Source organism: Pholis gunnellus (genome assembly GCF_910591455.1).
Source record: "Pholis gunnellus genome assembly, chromosome: 17".
NCBI lineage: Eukaryota > Metazoa > Chordata > Actinopteri > Perciformes > Pholidae > Pholis > Pholis gunnellus.
The window spans coordinates 22,040,619-22,067,423 of record NC_136544.1 but is presented as its reverse complement, the minus strand read 5'-3'; the positions used below and the strand labels follow the sequence as shown (position 1 = coordinate 22,067,423).

General features: G+C 39.9%; 2 protein-coding genes across 3 annotated transcripts in view; one reads left to right on the top strand and one right to left on the bottom strand.

The window, feature by feature from the left end:
• arhgap27l (Rho GTPase activating protein 27, like) overlaps positions 1-11,247 on the bottom strand; it is a 29,108-nt gene extending 17,861 nt beyond the window's left edge. For both annotated transcript variants that reach the window (XM_079177373.1, XM_079177374.1), the window contains exons 1-3: positions 11,163-11,247; positions 1,773-1,896; positions 799-1,661 (exon numbers count right to left, since the gene is read on the bottom strand). In XM_079177373.1, the coding sequence (XP_079033499.1) occupies positions 799-1,661; positions 1,773-1,803 (894 nt within the window). In that variant the 5' untranslated portion in view covers positions 1,804-1,896; positions 11,163-11,247. The remainder of the gene's footprint in view (positions 1-798; positions 1,662-1,772; positions 1,897-11,162) is intronic.
• A 5,731-nt stretch (positions 11,248-16,978) lies between these two features.
• samd14 (sterile alpha motif domain containing 14) lies at positions 16,979-25,758 on the top strand (the record flags this gene model as incomplete). Its single annotated transcript, XM_079178080.1, has 10 exons — positions 16,979-17,009; positions 18,663-18,817; positions 19,082-19,198; positions 19,458-19,644; positions 20,585-20,684; positions 21,375-21,443; positions 21,535-21,691; positions 24,887-25,015; positions 25,139-25,294; positions 25,615-25,758. The coding sequence occupies 10 exons, from the start codon at positions 16,979-16,981 to the stop codon at positions 25,756-25,758; spliced, it is 1,245 nt and encodes a 414-aa protein (XP_079034206.1).
• Positions 25,759-26,805: the final 1,047 nt, after the last annotated feature.

Below are 26,805 nucleotides of genomic sequence, written 5' to 3'. Positions count from 1 at the left end.
GGGTAGATGGGTAGATGTGTAGCTGTGTAGATGTGTAGATGCGTAGATGTGTAGATGTGTAGATGTGTAGATGTGTAGATGTGTAGCGATTGTTTATTATAAAGTTGTTTATTAGAAAGCCCTTATTTTACTTGAAATGAGAGAAGAACATTTATTTATGTATATATATATTATTTATATAATAATAATAATATAATAATTGAGTTCTTTCTATATTTCATGTGACAGTTGTTGACTCCACAGAGACGTTACTACTCGAGGCCTTTTGAATATATATATATGACACTAAATAGAGCAGTTAGATATTATTGTAATGTTCCGGACCTTTAAACGAGGAGATCACGCTGGTCATTACCTACTGACCCACCAGGGGCCCCACAGACCTCCCGTTTCCTGTCCGACCCTGAACACATCCTGCCGGCTGTGACGTCACTACATCCTGCTCACCTCATCACATCCTGCTGTGACATCACCAGACACACACAGAACCTGCCCCCCCCCCCCCCCCCCCCACACACACACACACACAGCATTAAGGGTGTGAATCCAGGTTGCGGTGCTGGAGGTCAAAGCTCCTCTGACTTCCTGTGTGGATGCTTCAGGAAATGACTTATATTTTTTTTAAATCTGCCTGAACTTCACCTGTTAACATCATATTCTTTATTATATTTATATTTTAAATATGATGTGTATATTTATTATACTTTATATATATTTTAAATATAATGAATGTGGCCTTTGAACTGGACCAGAGCTCTAGAAGCTTTGATGGGACCCACAGGTCTCAGCTGGTGTCACCTGTAAAGTGGGCGGGGCCGGTGCAGGTTCAGACGGTGCCCTGGGAATCTCTCTTCCTCCGACCAGAGCCTCCAGGTCCAGGTTCAGGTCCTGGATGGACTCGTAGATGTGGTTTGAATCCTCCTTTACTGGATCCTCCTGTCCGCTGCTGCTCTCCTCTAGCTCCTCCTCCTCTAGCTCCTCTTCCTCGGATGAGCTGTGGTGGTCTTTGTGTGGGGGGACCACCGGGACCATCGGCGTCTCTACGGGGATGGGCTCTGTCTGGGTCCTCAGTGTGGAGACAGGGTCTGCTGGACTGAAACTAGGAACTCTGTGTTTGTCGGAGTCCCTGAGATCCTCCGGGAACCCCGAAAGGTGCTTTTTGCTCACAGCAACGTCGGCCATGTTTGTAGTCCCGGTCTCTGCGGGACCAGCAGGAGGGTTGCTGGGATGCCGCGGTGATGGTGCCGTCGAAGCCGATGGGTCAGGAAAGTCCAGTGGGACCCCAAATGTGGACATGCGGTTCTCCGTTTTGCGGTATCCTTTGGAAGCTTCGGGTCTGAGTCGGATCATCACCTCGTCCGCAGGTTTGGTTCTGGGGTCCTCCAGAGCCTTTGGGACGGGGACGGGGACTGCCACAGGAAGCAGTACTGGTTCAGGACTGGGCGGATCGAAGTCCAGAGGCGAGGGGAAGTCCGTCGGCAGCTCCTTGACATACTTGGCCGGGATGTAGAAGGGTTTGGAGGTCCGGTCCCTCTGGACCTGCCACCAGTGGTCGTTGGTCTTAGCCAGCAGGACGTAGCGCTCGTTGGGTTTGATGGAGACCAGCACGCCGTCCCGACCCTGGTACTCATAATGAAACTCCACCAGGACCAGACCCAGACCTGCAGGACCCGGACCAGACCGGAGGACCAGAGGAAAATCATTTTAAAAAGGGTTATATTGAGTACAAGTGTTAATGCTAATGCTAATGCTAAATGTCACGAATGACTCACCTCTGCCGAGCTGGGAGGAAGTCGTTGCCATGGTGATGGCGCTGGGCTCCTCAGGCCCCACCCCCCTCAGGTAGAAGGTGACTCTGAAGGTCAGGGGTCAAATGTCACATTTGATCATCAGCCCCTAAAAGTGAGAAACAGCTTCATTATTCAGTGTTTAGGGTAGCATCTACATGATGCCAACATGATGCCAACATGATGCCAACATGATGCCAACATGATGCTAACATGATGCTAACATGATGCTAACAAGATGCCAACATGATGCCAACATGATGCTAACATGATGCTAACAAGATGCCAAGAGGATGCTAACATGATGCTAACATAATGCTAACAAGATGATGCCAAAAAGATGCTAATAAGATGATGCCAAAATGATGCTAACAAGATGCCAACACAATGCTAACAAGATGCAAACATGATGCCAACACGATGCTAACAAGGTGCCAACACGATGCTAACAAGATGCCAACACAATGCTAACAATATGCCAACATGATGCTAACATGAGGCTAACATGATCCCAACATGATGCTAACAAGATGCCAACATGATGCTAACAAGATGCCAACATGATGCTAACATGATGCTAACATGATCCCAACATGTCGCTAACATGATGCTAACATGATGCCAACATGATGCCAACAAGATGCCAACATGATGCTAACAAGATGCTAACATGATTCTATTAAAATGCCAACATGATGCTAACATGATGCCAACATGATGCTAACATGATGCCAACATGATGCTAACAAGATGCCAACATGATGCTAACAAGATGCCAACATGACGCTAACATGATTCTATTAAAATGCCAACATGATGCTAACATGATGTTAGACATCAAATAGTACAGTAAAAAGTACCCAAAAAAGTACAAAAAGAAAGTAGCAGAAAAAGGAAGTACTTTAAAATTTAAATTGTTAAATTCCTCCACTGATTATATTCATAGTTTAATGTGAAGCTTTTTGTGTTTAGATATTAATAGTTTCTGTGAGTTTCAGACTGGATGACATCATCACATCATATTTATTAGCGTTCTGTTGAAGACAAACAGTGAATGTTGTTCCTTTACAAAGACAGGAAAGTAGAGTACAAGTACTCACGTAGAGTACTCCGTTACCTTCCACTACTGCTACAATCGTGATGTGAAGCTTCTTATTTCAGACAGAAGAAGACTTGAGACAATGATTCATGTTTCTTCCTGTCAGAACAAGTCAAACTACAATCAGCTCTGAGCTCCTCCTGCAGCTAAAGCTAATGCTAATGCTCAAGCTAATCCTCATGCTTATTTCTCATGTGTTCTAGAAGTCATGATTTATAAATGAAACGCTGGATTGTTGTCACACAGGAGAGACTGGTGTCCCAGTACAGTGTTTCCCCCCTCATTATATCAGGGGCCCGCCCCCCCTCATTATATTAGGGGCCCGCCCCCCTCATTATATTAGGGGCCCGCCCCCTCATTATATTAGGGGCCCGCCCCCCCTCATTATATCAGGGGCCCGCCCCCCTCATTATATTAGGGGCCCGCCCCCCCTCATTATATTAGGGGCCCGCCCCCCTCATTATATTAGGGGCCCGCCCCCCCCTCATTATATCAGGGGCCCGCCCCCCTCATTATATCAGGGGCCCGCCCCCCCTCATTATATTAGGGGCCCGCCCCCCTCATTATATCAGGGGCCCGCCCCCCCCTCATTATATTAGGGGCCCGCCCCCCCCCCCTCATTATATCTAACTAACCAGCCTCATGTTGTCTACAGACGGCATGTCACGTCTGTAGACAACATGGTCGCGCGTTTACAATTCTCCTCTGCTCTCTGTATCGCGCACGGCGGAGTTCCGCCCTGATCCGCGCGCGCGCACACACACACACACGTGCGCGCACACACAGGTGAGCACACTCCCACCAGCGGATGTGGTGAAGATGCAACAGTCGACCCCCCCCAAGCAGCTAAAGTCCAGTATCCGGTCTTGACCCAGCTAACAGTCTATTTGTTTCTATTGGTGTAATAATACACGTATTCGTATTAAACCGGTACGAGGCTTACAAACCGAACAATACCTTTGAATAATACTGGTGCATTTAGCAGAAGCTTAGATTGTGGTAAATATAATGTTTTCGGTGGACCCGGAACAATAACAACAAACAGCTGAGGCTGCGGTACCGCACGTGTCTTCAGGGAGGCTAAGCTAAACTAGCTCAGCGGGGAAACAACAGCCCAAACGGATTCAATAACCCTGCGCATGACGGGATGCTTTGTAATTAATGGCCAATGCATATAGTCCAAATCTATGTAATTAACACAATGACACAACAAACTCACAAGAACCAGTCACATATATTTATATGACAACAAAGCAACAAATCAATCCAGCAACACTGCAGCGCTAGAGCACGAGCCATTCATATGATTCATAAAAACAACACGATAGACACATGAACACAGTAGAAACGCTGCTGCAGATGTAAAAACGCAAAAGCAGTTAACTTACCACAGCTGCTGTTCACTTAAAGACAAAGTCCATCCTCCTTTCTTTGTTAACAAAGAGTTCAAAAAAGCACGTAGCTTGTGCGTGTCCTTTCGTGTAGCTGCCTTGGTTAGCGTAGCATAGCTCCAAACAGCTCCAAACACCAAGAGCTCAGTTGCAAATGAAACGCATTCTTAGCCATTAAATGTGCAGCGCTTCTCCAACGCTGTCAGCCAGGAATCCTACTCCATGCTGGGTCAGGGCTGCTAGCTGTGGGGTCCACCGACCCTTTGATACGATGTCCAGCTTTTCTGGAAATGTCCTCCAGAAATCTGTTTCTCCTCCTTCAGCCAATGAGTGTTAAAAAAACACAGCTAGGTAAAAAAAAAGAATCTACACCAAGCAAATGTTTTTTATAATTTCTTCCATATCTTTCAATTTGAACTCTTACTCCTCCGACTAAGCCTCTGCTGCTACTTTAAGTTTCGTTTCACGATAGTCACGTGCTCGCCCACTGACCAATCACAGCGCACGCTGCACCTCACTGCAGAGCTGCACGTAATGCTGACGTACTTGTAGGCCAGCTAGCAGCTCTGACACGTCAAAGAATACGCCCAACATGTCAAACTAAAGATCTGATTGGTTGAACACTATGACGATCAACGACATCGTCCCCATTCACTTAACCTGCACATGGATTCACTGGTGAGTCTGCAGGCCTGGGGCCTCTCTTCTACCTAGAGACACAGAGGTGAACTCTGATTGGATCAAAGCTCTACTTAAAACAAGCTGCACTGAAGCAGAGCAGCTGAGGAGCACAGTAGCTGTGCAATGAGAACATAAGATGATGGGACAATATTTATATAAATTATGATACATGTAGTGTATTTAAGAAAAAATATTAAATTATAAAATAGCTCTAACTTTGTGATTGTGTTTAGGCCAGCAGAGAAGGCTTAGCAGGCCCTGACGGCCACCACTGCACAGTACACAGCAGTACTCACAGTACACACTGTACACACAGTACACACTGTACACAGCAGTACACACAGTACACAGCAGTTCTCACAGTACACACAGTACACACTGTACACACTGTACACAGCAGTACACACAGTACTCACTGTACACACAGTACACACTGTACACAGCAGTACACACAGTACTCACTGTACACGCTGTACACAACAGTACACACAGTACACAGCAGTACTCACAGTACTCACTGTACACACTGTACACACAGTACACAGCAGTACTCACAGTACACACAAGTACACACAGTACACAGCAGTACTCACAGTACACTGTACACAACAGTACTCACAGTACACACTGTACACAACAGTACACACAGTACTCACAGTACACACTGTACACACAGTACACAGCAGTACTCACAGTACTCACTGTACACACTGTACACACAGTACACAGCAGTACTCACAGTACACACAAGTACACACAGTACACAGCAGTACTCACAGTACACTGTACACAACAGTACACACAGTACTCACAGTACATAGCTGTGACTCCAGCAGTACAACACTCACCTCTCTTCTTCTACACTTTTCTCCCTCTCTGAGGTTGAAAGGCTTCCAGGAAGTGAACAGTTTATATAACAGGCTCATCAGAGAGACGTCTGCAGCTCTTCTTCCACACCTCAGACCCCGCCCACTCACCAGGTAGAGGGGCGTGGCTTCACGGTGACATCACCTGCTCAGGTGGAAACCTGCAGAGTATCGTGTTAATCTGCACTTTATTTTGAAGGAACCAGAGGCAGGAAACCAGCGAACCGAATCTCGTCAGGCTACGACTACTACAACTAGTACTAGTACCTAGTACTAGTAATACTATGACTGACCTTTTTATATCATGTTGCTGATATATAAACTGTAGATTAATTTATATTATTTTTTTAAATCATTAGTTGGAGCCTAAAACTGAATATTATTAGTGTGGACACGCACGCATGCACGCGCGCACACACACACACACACACACACACACACACACACACAGAACAATAGCAGGAGGCTGATCTCAGGCCTGTTCTGTTTATGGAGGGAAGTGTCTGCTCTTCCTGTCTGCTGTAAGACCCGCCCACATGGCTGCATAGACTCCACCCTTCGATGACATCACAGGCTGGTGTGTGTGTGTGTGTGTGTGTGTGTGTGTGTGTGTGTGTGTGTGTTTCCTGTCTTTGTAAAGGAACAAGTCAGACTGAAGAACATTCACTGTTTTTCTCTTCTTCATGTTCTTTTCAACAGAACAATAATCAATAACTGATCAATAAATATGATCTGATGATGTCATCCAGTCTATTAATCACAGACAAAAAGCTTCACATTAATCAATATAATTTAACTACAAATATAATCAGTGGAGGAATTTAACTTCGTACAATTTTAAGGTACTTGTACTTCACTGAGGTACATGTTGTACTTTTTACTGCTCAATGTATATATATATTTATATATAAATATATATTTAGTCACTTTACATATTTAGATTTTAAAAACAAAGTACAATCAACTAATAAATAAAGATGTATTATTATACATTATTATTTAAATGAGCTCCATCTTTAATTACAGTGATCAACACATTAATGCATCAATAAATATATATTTATATATATATATATATATATATATATATATATATATATATATATATATATATATATATAAATATATATATATAATAGTGCTGGGCATGTTAACGCGTTATTATCGCGGCAGTTGTTTTATTTATTATTAAGCAACATTTTTAACACAAGAACCGGCAGCGAGCGGTGAACAGCTGTTTGTGTGGCGTCTCTTCCTGTTTCCTTCCCCTACGTTCCCCTGGGTCCTAAGTCCCTCCATGTACAGCTTCTCATCACCCTCTATGTACCAACGTACATTTATAACAAACACCACACATGTTACGCTAATCAGCGTAGCATAGCGTCTGACCAACATACCAACAATAAATGATTAATTTAAATTATTGTTTAGAGCTTTTAAAGTGTTTAGTTTGTAATATGTATAATAATCACATCATTTAGTTATCACTACTGAGAATTTAACAAACATTAAAACATGACGTAGATAGGTTTCAGGTTTAAGATGTATATTTAAATTCATCTCTGACACACATGAAGATAAAGTTGTGAACACCGGCTGAATATCTATGATCAGAATCATTATAACTGTGTTATAACTGCTGCTGTGTGAAGAGAATCCTGTTAACAAGAACCTGATGAGTTTAACGTGTTTAAACCAAATGTTGTTGACCTTTAGTTCATAGAGCAGCACTTCATTATTGAAAAAAATTCATTATTGAACTTTGCGCATAACAATGAAATTAATCGCAAAAAAATCATGCGATTAATTAAAATTTTTAATCGCATGATTTTTTGTGCTCAGTGTGTGACGTCATGTGAAACCTTCACTGCTGTGAACATGAACAACATGAACAACACGTTTCATCACAATGTGTGTGTTGTGTGTTCTCCTCTTCATCACTATGATGCTGTAACTCAGAGGTGATGAAGGTCACCCAGCGATGTCCAGTAGTCTCAGTGAGAGCAGCAGCTGGTGCTCGTTGTGACGCGTCGCTGTTGTCGTCTCTCCTTTAACACAACTCGTGTGTTCTTCTGGTGACGGTGCGTCTTGAGGCTCATAAGTGACGTCATTGGTTGATCCTAAAGGCGCGTTCACACCAAACGCGGCGCGAATTCTTCACGCGAGTAGATTACATACGAAGTCTGTGCACAGACGCGATGAGACTGGAGTGACGCGAATTTGCGATGGCGCGGCGCGTTTGGCGCGGCGCGATTGACGCGAAATCGCCCCCAACGCGTGAGTTGACATTTTTTTTTTGTTGATTCGTGCCGCGCCAATCACGTTTGGTGTGAACACGCCATCAGACCGACATCTTCCACAACACCAACCTGCAGTTTGTCTCCACTTCTCTGTAGCATCAGTTAGCTTGTCTCTGTAGCATCAGTTAGCTTGTCTTTAGCTTCTCTAAACTTCTCCCACGCGCTGCATCAACATAGTCTGAAGACTTCCTCCATTGCTTGTTTGGGTGATTTGCTGCATCAACGGTGTTATTGCATTTTTAAAAAACTGCGTTAATGATAAAATAATTGTCGGCGTTAATTAGTGAATGCGTTAACTTGCCCAGCCCTAATATATGTATACATATATAACTTAATACCTCTGGTACCCCGTAGTGAACTTAAAAACTATCAACAATGTAACACATAATTGACCGTTTATAACTCTCAGGATCAATAAAGTTCTCCTAATTTGAACTGATCTCCTGCAGGCTACTGGCCCTTTAAGAGTCTGGAGGTAAACAGTCAAACCTGCTCTGAGCCTCACACACCTGAGGCAGGTATGAGTCATGAGAGAGTCTCATACTGGAATGTGGCGCCCCCCCTCTCTATGTTTGTCTCTCAGCCACACCCACCCCACAAGAATGTAACACACACACACACACACACTCATATACACACACACACGTATACATATACACACACCCACGCTCACACCCTCGACCACAGGACTGTCAATCATCAAACCGAGGTCAAGGGTTTGTGGCTGAACACGCCCAATCGCCCAATCAGAGAGGAGTAAGGATTTAAAGGAGAAGTTCACCAGAACATACATCACGTGACCTCAGAGAGCCAACAGCCAATCAGGGAGAGGCTTCAGCAGTGAAATGGGTTCAACCTTTACCCTTAGTGTGAGCGTGGGGTGTGGTCACACATAACACACACACACACACAGTAACACACACACGCAGTAGAAACAGAAATAACCGAGTTTGAATCAGAAAACATCAGCTGGCTCCGCCTCCTGGAGGAATGTGTGTTTGACTGAACATCACCAACACACACATACAGAAATCCTGCTCTCTGATTGGCTGTCAGCTGTCTCTTAAAGTCAGGTATCAAAAACTCAAAGACACCTGGAACCAAACTATGGATCCTACACAACCTCCTCCAAGGTGTCTTAATGACACCAGGGACCCTACAAAGAACCTCTACAAACCCTCTCCAGGACCTCTGAATCCTCCTTAAGGGCCTTCACAAATCTCCTCAAGGACCCCAGGAACCGTCTCAAGGACCAGCACAACACCCTCAAAGACCTCAGGAACCCTCTTAAGGATGAGCACATTAAACATTATACTTAACATTATATTAAACATATTTAACATTATATTTAACATTTTATTTAACATAATCAACATTATATTAAACATTAAATTAAACATTGTATTTAACATTATACTTAACATCATATTTAACATTATATTTAACATTATATTTAAAACGGCTTTGTTACTGAAATTATTATTAAATATTTAAAAAATCACTGAATTCTCCAGTTTACACATCATTATTCTGAACTCCATTATTTATACAGAACAAAAAATGGATATATGTTTGTATATATTTTAAGTATTTTGTGATTTATATTCTTATTAAATGTCTTTATCCTAATATGTAGCATATTCATGTAATACATGTAACACAAAATACATTCATACATCCAACACATCTGTTAAATATATGTGATGTTAACATGTTTATATGTTAGTAGTTTCATTTAAATACATCCATACATTACTTAATATAAATACACACCCTTGTTAAACATAATGCTGTATATAAATATAATATTATATATGTTTACGTTCACATTATATTTTTATTCAGTGTCTGTGTTTAACTAAACTATATGTGCTAAAGAATTAATATCAATATATATCAACATAAAAAATATCTATTTGACGTATGAGATTTGAAAAATACATCTTTAACTGAATATAGTATCTGTAAAATACTAGTTAGTACCGGGTAGTATCAGATATAATTATTATTGTATTTAACAATTATTATTGTATTTAACAAGTTTGTTTTGTAAAATATTTAAAGATACAATTATGTAAATGTTTTAATGTTAAATGTATGTGTTTTATGTATTTCATTAAAAATAAGGTGTGCAAAAATATTTAATACACTAAGTTATACAAAGAAAGGGTTATAAATAATATAATATTTTAAGTGTTCACATTACATATTTGGATATTTGTAAAGAAAGTTTATTTTTGTACTTTTTGTATTTTAAATGTATTTTGATGTAAACACTTGAAAACAGGAATAACATCTGAGTACTGAGTACTATGCCATACTACATAATGAAAGTACACAACATGTATACTATATATATAGAAATATTTCCAGTGTTTCCAGTTAGTGTATGAGAAATATACTTCATTTATTTATACTATGGGAGATTATAACATGTTGTACCTGATAAAGGAAGTTGGTCAAATCCAATCAGCATAAAGAAATGACAACGAGCAGACTATATATATATAAATACTAGACCTGCACTTGTTTGATTGACTTTTTGTTCCATCTGACGTAAAATCAAAGCTGTAAAATGTCTCCGTCAGTTAAATCTCACAAGCTTTTGTTCTTTTTCTCGATCATCATTTTACTCACTTACAGTTCGTCTGTAGTCGGGATACGGTCCTCTGTTTGTGAGTTAAACACACCCGATGACACACACACACACACACACACACACACACACACACCTAATCTTTACCAAAAGTCAAGTCTTAGCCCTGAAATCAAACAGAGTCCCCTTAATATAGGCGTGGGAACAGATTCACATTCTCATAATGCAGGTTTACAAACTTTTTATTTTGCCCCACCAGCTTTTGAAGTTTTTCAAATTTAAAGTCCAAACCAAACGGACAAAAGTTAAACACAAGAAACATAAACGCACAAAACCAACAGGAATAAGACGAGAAAAGTTTGTCCACCTGCAACTCAGACAGACAGAGAGACAGAGAGACAGACAACATACATATAAATATATAATAATAATAATGTTTTACCAGTAAATGTCAGACCCGACCATCCTGCTCTTTGTGTTTTCCTTGTATTCCTGGAGGGGCGAGTCCAGATCACTGAAACAGGTTCCTCTCTCTCTCTCTCTCTCTCTCTCTTTGGCCCCGCCCATCACCAACCTGCCAGTCTCAGCTTGTCCTCTTCCTCCTCCCCCCCTCCCCCCTGCTCCTCCTCCCCCCCCCCCCCCCCCCCCTGCTCCTCCTCCTGCCTGACTACTTCCTGTTAGACAGAAGAAGACACAGTACAGTCAGACCTGCAGACAAACAGCGCCCTCTGGCTGCAGTGACTCTGTGGTGTATCATCATCATTATCATCAACACATTAACATATTTATCAAAAGTTATGAATTTAGTTGATTTTTAGAACAGTGGAATAACTGCATTTTATTTTGTCATCACATTGTTCGATACTGATTATCAGGATCAATACTGATCGTAGTCCTCAGAGGAACTACAATAAAACTGATTCACTTTCACTAGTTCCAGAAAAATCACATTGGTTTGATTCCACAGTATCTTCAAATAATGATACTTAAATCAACATAATACATTTACAATCTAACACATTTATTATGTGATATAAAGCTTCTCCACCAAATTACAGGAAATGTAACAAATGACTGAGATATGCTAAGCTAGCTACCTTTAGCATGAGTTTAGCTGTTTGTATTTTTTTAGCTGCTCATTAGATCAGTATGTGTGTGTGTGTGTGTGTGTGTGTGTGTGTCTGTGTGTCTGTGTGTGTGTGTCTGTGTGTGTCTGTGTGTGTGTGTGTGTGTGTGTGTGTGTGTCTGTGTGTGTGTGTGTGTGTGTGTGTGTGTGTCTGTGTGTGTGTGTGTGTGTGTGTGTGTGTGTCTGTGTGTGTGTGTGTGTGTGTGTGTGTGTGTGTGTGTGTGTGTGTGTCTGTGTGTGTGTGTGTGTGTGTGTGTGTGTGTCTGTGTGTGTCTGTGTGTGTGTGTGTGTGTGTGTGTGTGTGTGTGTGTGTGTGTCTGTGTCTGTGTGTGTGTCTGTGTGTGTGTGTGTGTGTCTGTGTGTGTGTGTGTGTGTGTGTGTGTGTGTGTGTGTGTGTCTGTGTGTGTGTGTGTGTGTGTGTGTCTGTGTGTGTGTGTGTGTGTGTGTGTGTGTGTGTGTGTGTCTGTGTGTGTGTGTGTGTGTGTGTGTGTGTGTGTGTGTGTGTCTGTGTGTGTGTGTGTGTGTGTGTGTGTGTGTGTGTCTGTGTGTGTGTCTGTGTGTGTGTGTGTGTGTGTGTGTGTGTCTGTGTGTGTGTCCATCTCCACCCAGCCTGAGAAGCAGCTGACAGATCAATCTCATGTTAAATGTCTCTGTGCTCAGAAGGTGTGAATGCTGTTCTTCAGAGCAGCAGAGAGTTCAATATTAAACAACATGACATCACATTACGTGACAAACAACACATGAAACTGTTTCTTTATTTAACTTTGCAGAATATCAAACTAAATAACCAAATTGTATTCTTCATTTACAAAATCAATGTTGTAACCCTAACCCTTATAACGACATAGTTACTGAGGCGGAATAGAACCAACGACCAAGACTTTGTAAATAAAACCTATTCAAAAACAAATACACAATATATTATATTATTAAGATAATCCTTTATTAGTGGGGAAATTTACAATTTACAATTATAATCTAAAATTCTATAACATTGACTATTTTTTTTTATGAAATCAATATATTTTATTCATTTTGTCAGCGCCTATAAAATCAATAATTAATAAAAAATAATTATTTTAAGTGTGTTATTTTAATTTGCACTGTTATGACTTATTTATTTGCTGGTTTATTTTGATGTTTGTATAATGTTTATGTTATAATAATATTTCTTCCTGAAGTTGTAATCTTTTTTTATCATTTTGATTTATTAACATATTCCAATCATATATTTCATCATTTTTATCCTCATTTTTTTTTTTAACATCATGTGATCATCTGCCATCATCATCTCTCTTCTCTGTTTATTTTCCTTTGTGCCGTCTCTCTTTAATCCTTTTTCTCTCCTCCCAACACATTCACCTCCTTCCTCCTCTTCCTCCTCCTTCTCCCTCAGCTGTTCTCGGTGCTGCTGTTTCAGATGGAGGCTGCAGTATTCTGCTGAGTAGCAGTGAGCCAGCATTACGCTCGCCTCCAGCCGTCCGAGAGACGAGCCTGAGAGTCCTGGAAGAGGAAACTACAACGCCCACGATCCTCTGACTGCAGCCCAGACTGTCGCCTGGCCCAGAGCAAAGCCCCGTGGAACCCTGGGAGTCGCAGTCTTCGCTAACCGGCTGGAGAGAGAGAGGGAGAGAAGGGGTGAGAGAGAGGGAGACAGAGGGTGACGTGTCATGACAACCGTCAGAGAGAGAGAGAGAAAGGTGAGTTTATCTGTTTGTGGTGTTTTGGTGTTGTTGTTTTTTACCTTCCTGATATTTCAGTTCTCCTCCCTCATTTTCTCTCTCTCTCTCTCTCTGTCGGTCATCTTTTTCTCCTCCCTCTCTCTGTTTTCTCTCTACATCTCTATCAATAATCTGTTTCTCATCCTCCATCTTTTCATGTCTTTTCTTCTGTCAAAACATCTTCCTGGTCTGACGATGTGTTTTCCTGTTGGAGCTTCAGTCTTCTGGGAATCAGCTGTGTACTTTGTTAATGTGTTTGTCTCATTAGATCAGTATGTGTGTGTGTGTGTGTGTGTGTGTGTGTGTGTGTGTGTGTGTGTGTGTGTGTGTGTGTGTCTGTGTGTGTCCATCTCCACCCAGCCTGAGAAGCAGCTGACAGATCAATCTCATGTTAACTAAATGTCTCTGTGCTCAGAAGGTGTGAATGTTGTTCTTCAGAGCAGCAGAGAGTTCAATATTAAACAACATGACATCACATTACGTGACAAACAACACATGAAACATGACATCACATTACGTGAAACAACACATGAAACATGACATCACATTACGTGAAACAACACATGAAACATGACATCACATTACGTGAAACAACACATGAAACATGACATCACATTAAGTAAAACAACACATGAGACATGACATCACATTACGTGAAACAACACATGAAACATGACATCACATTAAGTGAAACAACACATGAATCATGACATCACATTAAGTGAAACAACACATGAAACATGACATCACATTACGTGAAACAACACATGAAACATGACATCACATTAAGTAAAACAACACATGAGACATGACATCACATTACGTGAAACAACACATGAAACATGACATCACATTAAGTGAAACAACACATGAATCATGACATCACATTAAGTGAAACAACACATGAAACATGACATCACATTACGTGAAACAACACATGAAACATGACATCACATTACGTGAAACAACACATGAAACATGACATCACATTAAGTAAAACAACACATGAAACATGACATCACATTACGTGAAACAACACATGAAACATGACATCACATTACGTGAAACAACACATGAAACATGACATCACATTACGTGACAAACAACACATGAAACATGACATCACATTAAGTAAAACAACACATGAAACATGACATCACATTAAGTAAAACAACACATGAAACATGACATCACATTAAGTGAAACAACACATGAAACATGACATCACATTACGTGAAACAACACATGAAACATGACATCACATTACGTGACAAACAACACATGAAACATGACATCACATTAAGTAAAACAACACATGAATCATGACATCACATTAAGTGAAACAACACATGAAACATGACATCACATTACGTGACAAACAACACATGAAACATGACATCACATTAAGTGAAACAACACATGAAACATGACATCACATTAAGTGAAACAACACATGAAACATGACATCACATTACGTGAAACAACACATGAAACATGACATCACATTAAGTGAAACAACACATGAAACATGACATCACATTACGTGACAAACAACACATGAATCATGACATCACATTAAGACGTGATATTCCATTACGCAGCAGTTACATGATGATCATACATAAAATAATAAAATATGTCTCTTGATGACAACACATGAAGCAGAATGAAAAGACACTACGTGATGTAAATCAAAATAACACGACACCAGACAGAAAAAAGATCTAAAAATGCAACACAAAACACAAAGATGTGACATAACATGACAACACTAAATATTACACAAGTATAAATATTCAAGTGTGCCATGAAATTGATGGAATGCTACGCAATAGCATACCAAGATATCAAAAAACAAGATAAAAAAGATACAACATACAGGACTGTCTCAGAAAATTAGAATATTGTGATAAAGTTCTTTATTTTGTGTAATGCAATTAAAAAAACAAAAATGTCATGCATTCTGGATTCATTACAAATCAACTGAAATATTGCAAGCCTTTTATTCTTTTAATATTGCTGATTATGGCTTACAGCTTAAGAAAACTCAAATATCCTATCTCTAAATATTAGAATATCATGAAAAAGTATACTAGTAGGGTATTCAACTAATCACTTGAATCGTCTAATTAACTCGAAACACCTGCAAGGGTTTCCTGAGCCTTGAAAAACACTCAGCTTGGTTCAGTAAACTAAATCACACGTATGGGGATTATCACAATATTCTAATTTTCTGAGACAGTCCTGTATAACAAGACACAAGACACAAGACACAACAGGATACAAGATACAATATATAACAATATACAACAAGATACGAGATACATTAAAGCTGCGAGCAGCATTGATCGGGCCCTCGCAGACTCACCCACGTCGAGGGTTCTGGCAGGACTCTGGTTGACGCGGCCGTGCATTTCTGTGACCATCGTACACGGCGTGCACGAGTTAGACGATATTTCCTGCGTCGACCAGCAGCGTAACAAGATCATGTTGACAGGTCTGAAGCCTCAAACGTGTTGAGTGAACCTCCGATACAATCATAACTGTAAGCCTGTTAAGATCATTAAGAACATGAATGTGCGTCTGTTAGTAACATAACAGACTCAGTTTACTGGGATGGGGTTCAGCTCCCTGCTGTGCTGCTGATTGTATTTGGACTTACATCAGAATCAGAATCAGAACCGTTTATTGCCATCCATGGTATGTTGACCATACAAGGAATTTGACATGACGGAAGGTGCTTAACATTTAACAATCAACAAGAATCAGTGCAAGTAGAAACATATTAAAATGTACAGAGAGATATAAAATAAAGTAAGATATAAAATAAAGTGAAATATAAAATAAAGTGCACAAACGAACAGATAACAGGACTATAAACTAGTGAGGTGTAAGTGTGGTGTAGAAGTGTCGAGTGTAATAAAAGGGATAGAAGGGATGCAGGGGAGTGACCGGTAGGAATTTGTCCTGGGAGTTAACAGAACAGTAGAATCATTTGCTTTTACTTGAACACTTTAATTTAACACTGTTTTCATTTTAAGCTCTTCTGTAACTTTAGATTGTAATGTGAAGCATTCATTGTGACATTTAACCTGATTGTCATGTAGAAGCTCTGGACAGATCATTTATACTAATGCTCACTGACATGAGAGAGCATAAACCAGAGAAAAACGTATAGTGCAGAAACAAAGGAATACAATAAGTGCAACAAACTAGTATGAATACAATAGGTGCTAAGAGGAAGGCTAAGGGTAGCACTTCTTCATTCGTGCTAGACGCCTATTTAACAGCGGCTCCAGGATGTTTCTCTGAGGAAGCTCAAAAACTACTGAAGACATTTTACTGAATGTTGGACTTTAAAGTCGTTTTTTGATTTCTGTCATTTCCTCTCTGAACAGAAACGACTGAGTCATGTCTGCTGATGATACAGACAACGTGTTCGGTGAGTCCACACACTCACACACACACAAACACACATTCTACATAACTAAGTATATTTACTCAAGTACGGTACTTCAGTACAAATCTGAGGTATTTGTACTTTAGTATTTCTAGTTTAGATATTAAGATTTTCACAAACAAAATAAGTATGTGAGTTCTGTAATTTTGTTATTTTGTTGTTATTAGTCTCCTAATCAATTAGTGGATCGACAGAAATGTATGTGAAACTGTTTTGATGGTTGAAGATGTAATAACTTTAATAATGTTAATGTTTTAGTGTTGAGGACTGTTGGTTGATTTAAACATTTTAGTCTGTCTTCTTTTGTTTTCAGTATTTAAAAACTTTGAAACTGAAGATATCAGACTGATAAACATTAAATAACTTTGTAGTAAACAGAGATTATTTTTAGAACATTAGATATTATATTATTATTATATTATATAAAATAAATAAAATAACTTTGTAGTAAACAGAGAGATTGTTTTTAGCACATTAGAGCTACAGAAACGTAGAAATAAACATCGTGAAAGACCTCAGAGAATTTTCCGAAACCTAAATAAGTTAATATATGAAATTAAATGAATGAATATTCATATATTATATATTATATATTATAATTATAATTATTATTATATAAATAAAATAACTTTAGTTTTGTAGCGTAAAATCTCGTGAAAACAGCATGAAACCAAAGATCTAATTTCTCGACTTTTTCACAGACTGACTTTTGATCATTTCTTTCCTCCTCTTGTTTCCTACATCCTCATTCCTCCCCCTCTAATAACAGTACATCTCTCCTCTGAGCCCCTCCCCCGCCCCCCTCTCTCCCCATCAGTCATTTAACATCTCTGTTCACCTTCCCTCCAAACTCATCTATCTGTTTTCATCCTCTTCTCTTCACCTCACTGCTCTTCTTCATTTCCTGTCCCCTCCCCTCCCCTCCCCGTGGGAAATGAACTCCTGTCAGCTGATTGTGGGGGAGGAGACATATCTTTATATCCTACAAACCATTTTCACATCATGTTCATGAACAAACAGACAAATACAATAATAATATCATAATATCAGTTTATATATATATATAAGTATATATGGTGTACTTAGTTTTAATCGCTGAATCAGGTTCAGGTTGGACTTTTAGTTTTAGGGACCTGGGAAAACTATATGTTTCTGCAGGTCCTCACAAGAACAGACAGACAACCGTGTGTGTGTGTGTGTGTGTGTGTGTGTGTGTGTGTGTGTGTGTGTCTGTGTCTGTAGCTGTATTGGTCAGCATGATGAATATTTGATGGAGTGAGTGGGAGAATGAAGAGGATGAAGAGGAGCTCATAATGTATAAAACTTGTGGTGTCATCACAATTAAAGCTTTAAGTAAGATAATCTGCTGCCACGGCAACGACCGTCCGTCAATCAGATTGATTAATGAACTCATTAAAAACATATTTCAGATTGAAATCATTAAGTGTTTTTTTCATGGTTGTCACTAAAATCTACAGCAGGAAGTTCATTATTGATGAACCCATCAGTTGTGTGTTTGATCTGGTCATGTGACACCTTGTGTTCTGACCTCTGACCTCATACATCAGGTCAACACATCGATCAGAGCGGATCAATAACAGGCTTCAATCCCCCACAATGCTCTTGGTGTTTCAGACCTGAACGAGGTCCCGGAGACGGAGCTGCTGGACAACAGCATCCAGAAGGGCCGCGCCCAGCTGTCCGTCAAAGCCCGGAGGAACCGCCCCTCCAGGTCCCGGTACCGTGACAGCGTGAGCTCCACGGAGGGCGACGACAGTCTGGAGAGGAAGGTACGTCAGAGTACTGAGAAGGTACAAGTACACCCACGAGTAGAAGTACTCATGATGCAGAACATGTATTATTGAGACACATCTGAGACATAACTGAGACACACCTGAGACACACCTGACTTCATACTTTGTGTATTTAGTCTGGATCAAAAAAGTCTAATCTAATTTATTTATTTTATTACAGGTAAACAGCCACGTCACTTAAGCTCCTTGACGAGATCACTGTCACATCATTCAACTCTGTGTGTGTGTGTGTGTTAGCAGGACAGTCCGTTACACTCCGCCCGCTCACCTCTCCACCTGGCTATGCGAGGCTCCTCCCCCTCTCCTGATTCACTGCTGTCGGTTCGAAGCCCCGCCTTCTCCTTCGACTCCTCCCTGGTGAGACCAATCAGAGCTCAGCTCCTCTGATCAAAGACAAAGGCTTCATCACACTAAGACGGACATCACATGATCAAGTACACTCTGTCGTACTGGAGAGCATTAATACTTTTGTTCATTTACAGTTTCTGTGTGAACTTCACAATTGTTCACACTAATAGAGAAGTAGAGGACGCTCAAAATAAACGTAGTTAGTTTTAAAATGGAAAACCTACCAGTGTGGATGAAGCCAAAGACTCTCCTCACTTCGGCTCCTCAGGTGCGTCGCTCTCCAGAGGATGAAGGAGCCTCATTGGCTGCCCCCCCACGTGGGCGGTACCGTCAGCTGACCAATGCCACGTCTCAGGAGGCCCTGGTGACTCCCAGCAGCTCGCCCTCACAGTCCTGCCCCTCCTCCGACTGTTCCCGGGTCTACATGAGGAGGAGCAGGAGGCCTGACAGCGAAGGTACACACCCGAGACACACCCTAGACACAACCGAGATACAACCAAGATACAACCGAAACACAACCGAGACACAACCGAGATACAACCGAGACACACCGAGACAAACCGAGACACAACCGAGACAAACCGAGACACACCCTAGACACAACCGAGATACAACCGAGATACAACCGAGGTACCCCAGAGACACAACTGAGACACAACCGAGACACACCCTAGACACAACCGAGATACAACTGAGACACAACCGAGACACACCAGACACACCCGAGACACACCCGAGACACAACCAAGAGACACCCGAGACACACCCGAGACACACCCGAGATACAACCGAGATACAACCGAGACACAACCGAGACAGAACCGAGACACAACCGAGACACAACCGAGACACACCCGAGACACAACCAAGAGACACCCGAGACACACCCGAGACACACCCGAGATACAACCGAGACACAACCGAGACACACCCGAGACACAACCGAGACACAACCGAGACACAACCAAGAGACACCCGAGACACACCCGAGACACAACCAAGAGACACCCGAAATATAATCGAGATACACCAGAGACACACCCGAGACACAACCGAGACACAACCGAGACACAACCGAGACACAATCGAGATACAATCGAGACACAACCGAGATACAACCGAGGTACCCGAGACACAACCGAGATACAACCGAGACACACCAGACACACCCGAGACACACCCGAAATATAATCGAGACACACCAGAGACACACCTGAGAGTTGAACATGCTCAGTAACGATCACACACTCGTGACAAAAAGACAAAGAATAAGTTGGGTGGCGTTAGAGGATGAGGGCCAAACTCCAAATATGTATTATTTTTGGCAAAAATTATTATTATTTATGGCTTCACTGATAATGGGAGTGTGTGTGTGTGTGTGTGTGTGTGTGTCAGTGTTGGTTTCTGATTCAAGTCGGGACACAAGTCCAGCTGATCCCGGCAGTCCAACTGTTGTCTTCGACAAGAAAACCAAGAGACGTTTTCTGGATCTCGGGTGAGACCCACACACACTGAGTCATTTCCTGGTTCTGTGGTTCTGTGTCACATGACCAATGCCTCGCCCCTTTAGTAGGACTTGATTCTGGGAGAGAGAACGGAAACAGAGAGGTCTTACTATTGGTTGTTCACAATGTTCACTTCATTGAATTTCACTATAGAGTCGAGACTAAAAAACCGACGATAAAATTAAACATCTCTGATTTTATCTGAACGTCAAGATGACGGAATTCACAGAAGAAAACTACAATTAATTCAACAGACCTGAAGAGCTAGCATAGCTACAAAGCTAAAAACAACCCATAATGCAATACTATTACAGAGGTACTCTCTCCATTCAAAAATAATATCGCATGAACGCAATGTTTTCCAGCTGTTGATTATAATACGACCACTTTTTCGAATGTGATTTTTTAGAAAACCCTGTTGTTTATATACAGTACATGGTTGTTTTATATTTGGGCCAATATGCTACGTAGCATCCACCTGGTGTAGATCACCTCCATCTTAACAGGAAGTGACACAAAGCAGATCTCTTTGTTTTGTGACCGACGTGTCAGATGTATCCGGATATTTCAGCAGCTGTCTGATCATTCACATTGTTCAGTTTCTCATCAGTAATAATCCTTCTTACCGTTGATGAAAGTAGATTTTTAATAATGTAATAATGTCTCTCTCTCTCTCTCAGGGTGACTCTCAGACGTTCGTATATCAGAGTGAGGAAAGATAAATCCAACAGGCTCTCTGTGGGCAGCCGGTGGGTCCATCACATCAACTTCACACCAACATTACACAAAAACATAACATATCCATGTTCTTCGTGTCCTCACCTTGTCTTCTGTCTTCAGGGAGCCATCTGAGAGTCCATCTCGGTCTTCAGGATCCTTCGTCCCGTTCTCCTGGTTCACTGAAGGACGGGGATCACCTTCTTCCTTCGGGACGCCACCTGGCTCCCCTAAAGCCCCCACAACGAGTTCACCGAGGCCCCAAAGGTCTCACTCCCAGGTACAAAACAAACTCCTCCACCATGTTACTTACTACTTTTCCATGTTTCTACAAGTCATTATTCTTGTTTCTACAAATCACATCTTGTTTCTACAAGTTACATCTTGTTTCTACGAGTTACATCTTGTTTCTACGAGTTATATCTTGTTTCTACGAGTTATATCTTGTTTCTACAAGTTATATCTTGTTTCTACAAGTTACATCTTGTTTCTACGAGTTACACCTTGTTTCTACGAGTTATATCTTGTTTCTACGAGTTATATCTAGTTTCTACAAGTCACATATTGTTTCTACAAGTTATATCTTGTTTCTACAAGTTATATCTAGTTTCTACAAGTCACATATTGTTTCTACAAGTTATATCTTGTTTCTACAAGTTATATCTTGTTACTACAAGTTATATCTAGTTTCTACAAGTTATATCTAGTTTCTACAAGTCACATATTGTTTCTACAAGTTATATCTTGTTTCTACAAGTTACATCTAGTTTCTACAAGTCACATATTGTTTCTACAAGTTATATCTTATTTCTACAAGTTACACCTTGTTTCTACGAGTTATATCTTGTTTCTACAAGTTATATCTAGTTTCTGCAAGTCACATATTGTTTCTACAAGTTACATCTTGTTTCTACAAGTTACATCTTGTTTCTACGAGTTATATCTTGTTTCTACAAGTTATATATTGTTTCTCCAAGTTATATCTTGTTTCTACAAGTTATATCTAGTTTCTACAAGTCACATATTGTTTCTACAAGTTATATCTTGTTTCTACAAGTTATATCTAGTTTCTACAAGTCACATATTGTTTCTACAAGTTATATCTAGTTTCTACAAGTTATATCTTGTTTCTACAAGTTATATCTAGTTTCTACAAGTCACATATTGTTTCTACAAGTTATATCTAGTTTCTACAAGTTACATCTTGTTTCTACAAGTTATATCTTGTTTCTACAAGTTACATCTTGTTTCTACGAGTTATATCTTGTTTCTACGAGTTATATCTTGTTTCTATGAGTTATATCTTGTTTCTACAAGTTATATCTTGTTTCTACAAGTTATATCTTGTTTCTACAAGTTACATCTTGTTTCTACAAGTTATATCTTGTTTCTACGAGTTATATCTATTTTGTACGAGTTATATCTTGTTTCTATGAGTTACAGCTTGTTTCTACAAGTTATATCTTGTTTCTACAAGTTATATCTAGTTTCTACAAGTCACATATTGTTTCTACAAGTTATATCTAGTTTCTACAAGTTATATCTTGTTTCTACAAGTTATATCTAGTTTCTACAAGTCACATATTGTTTCTACAAGTTACATCTTGTTTCTACAAGTTACATCTTGTTTCTACAAGTTATATCTTGTTTCTACAAGTTACATCTTGTTTCTACAAGTTATATCTTGTTTCTACGAGTTATATCTTGTTTCTACAAGTTACATCTTGTTTCTACAAGTTATATCTTGTTTCTACGAGTTATATCTATTTTGTACGAGTTATATCTTGTTTCTATGAGTTACAGCTTGTTTCTACAAGTTACATCTTGTTTCTACAAGTTATATCTTGTTTCTACAAGTTACAGCTTGTTTCTACGAGTTATATCTTGTTTCTACGAGTTATATCTTGTTTCTACGAGTTATATCTTGTTTCTACGAGTTATATCTTGTTTCTATGAGTTATATCTTGTTTCTACAAGTTATATCTTGTTTCTACAAGTTATATCTAGTTTCTACAAGTCACATATTGTTTCTACAAGTTATATCTTGTTTCTACAAGTCACATATTGTTTCTACAAGTTATATCTTGTTTCTACAAGTCACATATTGTTTCTACAAGTTATATCTAGTTTCTACAAGTTACATCTTGTTTCTACAAGTTATATCTTGTTTCTACAAGTTACATCTTGTTTCTACAAGTTATATCTTGTTTCTACGAGTTATATCTTGTTTCTACGAGTTATATCTTGTTTCTATGAGTTATATCTTGTTTCTACAAGTTATATCTTGTTTCTACAAGTTATATCTTGTTTCTACAAGTTACATCTTGTTTCTACAAGTTATATCTTGTTTCTACGAGTTATATCTATTTTGTACGAGTTATATCTTGTTTCTACGAGTTACAGCTTGTTTCTACAAGTTATATCTTGTTTCTACAAGTTATATCTAGTTTCTACAAGTCACATATTGTTTCTACAAGTTATATCTAGTTTCTACAAGTTATATCTTGTTACTACAAGTTATATCTAGTTTCTACAAGTTACATATTGTTTCTACAAGTTACATCTTGTTTCTACAAGTTACATCTTGTTTCTACAAGTTATATCTTGTTTCTACAAGTTACATCTTGTTTCTACAAGTTATATCTTGTTTCTACGAGTTATATCTATTTTGTACGAGTTATATCTTGTTTCTACGAGTTACAGCTTGTTTCTACAAGTTATATCTTGTTTCTACAAGTTATATCTAGTTTCTACAAGTCACATATTGTTTCTACAAGTTATATCTAGTTTCTACAAGTTATATCTTGTTACTACAAGTTATATCTAGTTTCTACAAGTTACATCTTGTTTCTACAAGTTACATCTTGTTTCTACAAGTTATATCTTGTTTCTACAAGTTACATCTTGTTTCTACAAGTTATATCTTGTTTCTACGAGTTATATCTATTTTGTACGAGTTATATCTTGTTTCTATGAGTTACAGCTTGTTTCTACAAGTTACATCTTGTTTCTACAAGTTATATCTTGTTTCTACAAGTTACAGCTTGTTTCTACGAGTTATATCTTGTTTCTACGAGTTATATCTTGTTTCTACGAGTTATATCTTGTTTCTACGAGTTATATCTTGTTTCTATGAGTTATATCTTGTTTCTACAAGTTATATCTTGTTTCTACAAGTTATATCTAGTTTCTACAAGTCACATATTGTTTCTACAAGTTATATCTTGTTTCTACAAGTTATATCTTGTATCTACAAGTCACATATTGTTTCTACAAGTTATATCTTGTTTCTACAAGTTATATCTAGTTTCTACAAGTTATATCTAGTTTCTACAAGTCGTATCTTGTTTCTACAAGTCACATCTTGTGTCACATATTTATCAATCATTAGATGTGATTAGACTGTGTAGTGTGGACACAAACAGGAAGTAGAAGAAGAAAAGATCAATAACTACTTCCTTTCTTGGTCCTTCAGGAGTCGGCTCTCAGTGAGGAGTTCTCTCCTCCTCTTCCTCACACCTCCTCTTCTTCCTCTCCTCCTGCTGACTCCTCTTCCTCCAGATCCTCCCACCCGTACCACACGCTGTCCCAGTCCTCTGATGAGGTAACACACACACACGGTTACCATGGTGACAGAGTATTATGGTCTGTAAGATACAGCAGGAGGTGCATCAGAGTGAAAACTCTTCTTTTTCTTGCTCTTCCTCCTCCTCCTCCCCCTCCTCAGCCCTTTGAGGACTCTTCCTGTCTTGTGTTGTCGTGGACGACCCAGCAGGTCTCTCATTGGCTGAGAGGACTCCACATGGAGCAATACGTCCCAGAATTCAGTGCAAGAGACGTAGATGGACAACAACTGCTGCAGATGGACGGCAACAAGCTGAAGGTGAGGAAGAGGAGGGTGAACTCATCAAAAGTCAAACTTCTGTTGTGTATTTTTCTTCACATATTCTATAATTATGACTCATTATCTCACTATATATTTATTCATATTGGTATAAAGTGTGAGACCTCTGTCTCATATTTAATGTTTGATATAAACATCAGAGTGAAACCTCTGTCTCATATTTAATGTTTGATATAAACATCAGAGTGAGACCTCTGTCTCATATTTAATGTTTGATATAAACATCAGAGTGAGACCTCTGTCTCATATTTAATGTTTGATATAAACATCAGAGTGAGACCTCTGTCTTCGTCCCTTAGGCTCTCGGTGTCCTCAGTTCTTCGGATCGCAGCGTTTTGAAGCGTCGCATCAAAGATCTTCACTCTGCAGCCGAGAAAGAAAGAAAAGCTCTGAGACAGAAACAGAAGCAACGAAGAAGAGACAACGAACACCGCAGGAACTGACCTCCACCACCAGGGGGAGACAGACAGACAGACTGTGGGCTCTGTCTCTGTGGGTCTCAGTGTCCTCCTGGATTCTGTTCAAAAGACAGAGTGGACATTGGGACGGTGTCTCTACGGTGTCCCTGAAGGACAAACATGAGTGAGTTCGTTTTTTTGACCAAATTCATCATTTTAAATATTCAAAGTTAAAGTTTAATCTCTGAAGAGCAGGTTCTGCATTAAGCCCCGCCTCCTACGAAGGACACGCCCATGTGACAACTCCCTCTCCTGGGGCGGGGTTATAGTCTGTGACGTCACTTCCCGGAGGCGGGGCCTGATAGACTTCTAGCTGGAAGAAGCTGGTTGAAATGTTTTGAAAGAGAAAAGTTGTTACTGCAGAAGAAGAAGAAACATCTTGGAGATGATTTGCTGATAAAAGAAGTGAAGAAGAAGAAATCAGACATCACTAAACCTTCAAATCATTTCAATAAATAAATCTGTGAGAAACTTTTTGTAGTTTTTGTGATTTTCTTTTAACTCCAGAAAACATTTGAGTGATGAAAAGTAATTAATAATCAGAATCAGAACCAGAACCGTTTATTGCAACACAGTGCAAAAAGTAGAAACATGTTAAAATGTTCTGTAAAATATGAAATAAAGTGCACAATCAAACAGATAACAGGACTATAAACAAGTGAGATGTACAGTAAGTGTAATGTTAAAAGTATTGAGTCTGTTTAAATAAGAAACATAGAATGTGCAGGGGACTGACAGGTAGGAGGTTGTCCTGGGGATGACAGAGTCAGTGGGGGTCCTGGTCTTTGTTGATGAACCCGACTGCAGACTGAAACAACTGTTGATGTGGCGTGAGGTCTTGGTCCTGATGGAGGTCTTGGTCCTGATGGACCGCAGCCTCCTGCCAGATGGAAGGGGCTCCAACAGTTTGTGTCCAGGGTGAGAGGGGTCGGCTACAATCCTTCTTGTTTGCTTCAGGGTCCTTGAAGCGAACAAGTCCTGGAGGGACGGCAGATAGCAGCCAATCACCCTCTCAGCAGAGCGTGATGGAGG